General features: G+C 41.0%; 1 protein-coding gene across 1 annotated transcript; it reads right to left on the minus strand.

The window, feature by feature from the left end:
* Positions 1-159: 159 nt before the first annotated feature.
* Positions 160-3,058, minus strand: LOC126382291 (opsin-1). The gene is made up of 9 exons (XM_050032109.1): positions 2,921-3,058; positions 2,657-2,828; positions 2,441-2,561; positions 2,243-2,360; positions 1,953-2,166; positions 1,682-1,829; positions 1,457-1,567; positions 1,055-1,221; positions 160-731 (listed from the first exon to the last, which is right to left on the minus strand). The coding sequence occupies exons 2-9, from the start codon at positions 2,797-2,799 to the stop codon at positions 605-607; spliced, it is 1,149 nt and encodes a 382-aa protein (XP_049888066.1). The 5' UTR covers positions 2,800-2,828; positions 2,921-3,058; the 3' UTR covers positions 160-604.
* Between the last annotated feature and the right edge of the window lie 2,850 nt (positions 3,059-5,908).

Genomic DNA, 5,908 nt, shown 5'->3' on the forward strand with positions numbered 1-5,908 from the left:
TAAAATAACTTCTCAGAAAGTATACACGATTTATGCGAAAGTTAAATACGCAGGAGGTACGAGTAGGTGTTATAAGTTCGGGATCTAGATACAATTTTGATGTCGATCGAATTCTAATACACATACCTAAGTGTGGTGTGGATGATAATAAAACTACTATTTATGTGGTCATGAACCACTTTGCTTGATACTTTATTTACCAGGTCCAATATACAGCGCTTGTTTCATCGTTAAGAATCTATCGCATCACCTAAACCTAAGAGGAGCAGTCTCATGGATCAAGGGCGGCCTAGCGACACCGGTTCATTTCAACATTTTTTTGTATTTTTTTCAATGTCGTTGGCCGATGTTTACAAGCGAAGGTATAAGAAAAGTGTGCAACGTTCAACTCGATACACAAAACGTGAACTCAAAATACGCAGGAGTGTTAAAGTAAAGTCGTATAGTAGCCTGAATATTTTGCAACTAGCCCACGCTCTGTGCTCAAGTTTATAACTTTGTACAAATGTAAATGTTTGCGTATAAAAATAATAAATAATATCGCGTTGGCAGAATCGTAAGTCCGTGAAGGGTGGACAAGTCGTCGGGGGCAGGCGCCCGTGGTTTAGGCGGCGGGCTTCTCCTCGGTGACGGTGGTGGCTCCAGAGGCCACGGAGCCGCCGTCGTCGGGCGACGCCTGGCATGACAGCGACGGGAACCTCTGGTACAGCGCAGCGCGGTACTTCGGGTGGCTGTCAATATAATATTTCATCAGGGTCTTGCCCTTGTGCGTATTTTGAAATACAGTTGAAATAATAACATAAGCTCACGACCGTCTCCCAATGGGGTAGTCAAACGTACATCCATAGCAAAATGATCTAAGTGCCTACACCTCACTAAGGTTTCTGTTAGACCATGTGATAGGTGCGGTGAACTGTATCGCCGTCTATAATAGTCGAGCCAACTGCGTTAATTGAAATAGTAGCACAGAAAATAGTTTGACGATTTCTGACGACTAACAACTAAATAGTAAAATACGATTGATTTTTAGGTAGTATAGAGTTATAGGACTTACCTGATACCATATACAATAGGATTGTAGACGGCGTTAGCCTTAGCGAAGAGAGAGCCCCAGATCGTGGCAAGTGGGCTGATGGGTGCGCTCTCGAACACGCCGGTGTAGTTGATCACCAGGTACGGAGTCCACGCCATGAACCACAGCGAGATGGTCATCAGAGCAACCTAAGACGGGCATAAAAAATAAAAGTGAAGATTTGAAAAAATAAATATTGTTATAGATTTAAATGAAACCTGGATTGTCCTTTACCTAAATGTTATTAGATAGATGTGTTTGGCTTAGCTATCATACTATGACCTAAGGTATAAAGTGACCAATTTTAGAGCAAAGAAGAAAGAAGTCCATTAGAAATATGCCTATCCAATAGTATAATATATACAAAAGTGTGGAAGTTGTTACCTTCGCCAGTTTGCATTCCGCGCTGGTGTTAGCCGCCTCAGACGACCGCAGTGAAGCTACGTTCATTTTCTTAGCCTGCTCCCTCATGCCCTTCTCGTGAGCTGCGACAGCCTGAAATAATACGAACTCTGTTTTAAATCGATCAATCGTGGCGGTGCTATAAAAGGATTTTGTTTTGAAGCTATTATTTTGATGATTATTGTTGCAAACGCAGTTGCCTGTTACCTGAACGATGAAGAAGTAAGAGTAGATGATAAGAAGCAGTGGCATGAAGTAGACGAACACGGAGTACACGAGGATGTAGCTGCGGCTGAACCAGTCCTTGCTCAAGTAGTCGGTGCCACAAGCGGTCATGTTGCCCTCAGGGACATACCTGTTGGGAGGTAACTAAGTTAACAAACATCCTTACGTTCTAGCGGGTATCTCTCAAATGGGCCACGAAATTTAAAAGGGAGTAAAAGTAGACAAAGGTCACTGGATATTTTAGTTAATTCACCTGTTCCAGCCGAAGAAAGGTGCGAGAGTCCAAGCGAGAGAGAACGCCCAGATACCAAGAATGCGCAGAAGGGCTCCGTTGTTCGTCATGGGTTTGGCGGCAATGCCCTTCACGATGACGTTGTAACGGTCAAAGGCGATCATGGTCATTGTCCAAATCGATGCACAGCCGAATAGCGAACCCGCACACGCGTACAGTTCACATGCCAAAGGACCTGAAGAATAAATTAAGTTGCAAACATCATCCTTATATTTTAAGTAAGATAGGGCAATTATAAATTGTCTACCAACCAAACATCCAAGTTTCGTTGTAACAGTTTATGACCATAGCCGGAGACATCGCGCACATCATGAGGAAATCGGAGAAAGCAAGATTGACGACGAGAAGGTTGGAGGGCGTTTTCAAGCTCTGCAATGAAATAAGTGTTTAGGCAGGTGACAAACTCTCTACTAAGTAGGTATGTATTCGTTGTTCTGCTATTACACTACCTTAGTCGACGAGAAAATGTAGATAACCATGCCGTTGCCAGTGATCGAGATAAAGCCGAGGACACCAATAGTGAAACCCAAAAGTCCGTGCCAAAGTGGATTCATAGGTGGAAATTGATACCTGGGAAATAAATAAGTAGAAGTCTTAAGTTTTGAAAACGAAGAATTGGATAAAGAATTATTATAAAATAGATGTAACTAAAGAGTTAATCTAACCAGTATGGGTCGACCATGTGCAGCATGTCGGGGGGCACCTTGTCCACGACGGTCTGGTTGGAGGCGCCGTACGCCGCCACCTGGCCGCCCCAAGCCTGCAGCGCCGCGACGCCCGGCCCGGGGTCCAGAATACCTATCGCCATCTTCAATTGACTGTCTGTCACAAACTAACCTGAACAAGCAAATGATATAATTGCATTAAACAGGAAGCTCTTCAACACAAATTATTCATAAGAATTAACCTCTTTTAATTCTGCAACTTACGTAAAAAAAGGTCCAGGGTAGGGGTATTCGCCCCGAGATGGTTATTATCAAAAATACTGAAGAAAATCGCTGCACGAACTACTCCAGTCTTTATTATTGTATAACCAATCTCGTGAAGCGAAGGGCTGAAGAGCCGAGGCTGCGGAGGCTACTCGCTGTTTGTTGGCCGACCTGCTGCTTTTATAACAACTACACAAGGATTATAAACGACGTCATAGAAAATCGATATTCATAATTAGATATAGGTATCTAAGAAGAAGGAATACATTACCTACTTAGCATTTTTACAGGGAGGGCTTCATAAGAAAGTTTTCGTTTAATTTACTTTTGTTGCTAATATTGTCTCTTCATTGTTGCACTTTCACTCCCACATAACAATAACAAATAAGTTACTAGTCAACTGACTGATAATTTTGTGTAGTCGGTAATAACGTGATGTGTAACGAAATAAAACATGCCTCGGCTCCTTATAAGCCCAAAATGAAGGACTCTGTCGATAGGTTCATCTTCTGGGAATCATCATTTGACGGCGTCTGTGGTCCAGTGGTTGAGCGTTGGTCTCACGATCCAGAGGCCCCGGGTTCGAATCCCGGTGGGGACATATCACAAAAATGACTGTGATTCCTAGTTTGGTTAGGACATTACAGGCTGATCACCTGATTGTCCGACAGTAAGATGATCCGTGCTTCGCAAGGCACGTTAAGCTGTTGATCCCGGTTACTACTTACTGATGTGAGTATGTAGTCGTTACATGAGCCATGTCAGTAGCCTTTGGCGGCTCAATAATAACCCTGACACCAAGGTTGATGTGGTTGGTTATCCAGCTCATAACCCACACGATAAGAAGAAGAAGAAGGTCATTTGGCGCCTCTATTTAAAAGTACGAAGAGTATATTTGTAGGTTGCTACACCTATCAACCGAACGCCGCCGATACTTTTTGTTTTGGGTGGTAGCTTTCCTTACACCTCGTCGCTGGCTGGTAAGGCGCTATATAACCAGAGCAAATATCAGACATCCCTCTTATCTTAAACCGGGTCTATATTTATTATCTCGAAGGAGCTCGGTGGCGCAGCGGTAAACGCGCTCGGTCTGCGATTGTTGAAGTTAAGCAACTTTCGCAAAGGCCAGTCATAGGATGGGTGACCACAAAAAAAAGTTTCAATCTCGAGCTCCTCTGTGCTTCGGAAGGCACGTTAAGCCGTTGGTCCCGGCTGCATTAGCAATCGTTAATAACCACCAATCCGCACTGGGCCCGAGTGGTGATTTAAGGTCCGATCTCCCTATCCATCCATAAGGAAGGCCCGTGCCTTAGCAGTGGGGACGTTAATGGGTTGGTGATGATGATGATATTTATTATCTACTTGGAGAATTTGCATAAACAAAACTCGGTAGAATACATCTCTGTAAGGTATGTCTTACGGCTAATATCGTTATGAGGCCACGAAGAAGCGCAAGTGAGCTCTAAGTGGATTATACATATAGAGGTCGCGGAAAGAACCTGACTCACTTCCATCCCTCCGAGTCTGGCTACGTAGGTATTATAATCATTTCATATTTTATAGATAATTACATTTATGATCTAGGTAAGTAAGTATATGAAATTAATTTAACGTATAACTTCGATAGGTTTTTATGATCGATATAATACAACACATTTATTGGTATCTACATACTTAGGTATTTCTTTTTTATCCATAGACCTAGGATTCCCGCATTTCTACGATAGGTTTGTCTGCTCTCATTAAAACGGCTGGAAGCATGTCCAATTGTAGTTCAGCCTACCTACTTAGCTATTTGTATTCTGTGATATGATATGGATCGAAGCAAATGGAATTCCATAGTCTGCTTACCCCGGTAGGAAATAGGCGTGAGTTTATGTATGTATGTATATGATATGCTTGTTATTTGTGCGGCTATATTTTTCATTATCATCAACTTTTCCCCATCATCTTCAACCGTGGCTGATATAGGTATACATCTTTTCATTTCAGTAAGTTTAGACTTGACCATTTACTTAAAGGTAACTCAAATTAGCCACCGGTAGGTATCTACCCATATACTAAAATATATAATATAATTACACGGTGTCTATTTAACACATTTATTATGGTAACAAACGTACCTAACTCTTTTGAACATTATTATCAATTATTTACTATTTTATGTACTTGGGTCTCAGATGGGTAGTTCTTCGAATATCGAAGTTATTATCATTACCGTGAACGAAAAAATATCATACAATCTTTTGACTTTTTGCAAATATTCAGTTATAAGTTATTTAGGTCGCTAACTTTTAAGTTCTAACTGGATAATTGCAAATAGACTCATCTTTTTAGTACTAAACAGTATACCGATGGATGTATCTCTTGACTACCCGCAATCCGCAATTAGGAATAATGAATAAAGTCGTAAACTTATGTTGTTGTTATGTGTTATTTATCTACCTTTTACACATAAAACACTAGTTGACTGCTTAAATAATATTTACTTAATGGGATAGTTAATTTTATGTACCTATTAAAGAGCAAACAAATTATTTTCACTGGAAGTCAAATGTTCGTTTCATTTTGGTGGACGACATGGACTTCCGGTCGTTTGAAATAGGTATTAGGGAAGTCCCAGGTGTCGTAACCTACGTCAGTCCTAGGTCCTACTTATGCAGATTCACGATTCGTGTGGTACGGCACGGGCCTCCAGCGACAGATACTTGATCGAAGCTCGAGTCTCGAGGCCAGACATGGTTTCGGGCGGGAATTTATAGTAGTTGGATTTCTGTAATATTTTTATAGCACTATATATTATGGTTATTTCCATAGTAACATATGTTCATCAATGTTTTAGTATGTTTTTGTTTGTGAAGCAGTGAAATTTTGTATGCGATAACGAAACATTAAATAAAATATAAAAATAAAATAAAGGAAAGAAATTATGCCACAAACTTAAAAAAAAATACTGACACAACCAGCTGATAGATTGTCAATGTCAAA

The sequence above is a fragment of the Pectinophora gossypiella genome, chromosome 3 (genome assembly GCF_024362695.1).
Source record: "Pectinophora gossypiella chromosome 3, ilPecGoss1.1, whole genome shotgun sequence".
NCBI lineage: Eukaryota > Metazoa > Arthropoda > Insecta > Lepidoptera > Gelechiidae > Pectinophora > Pectinophora gossypiella.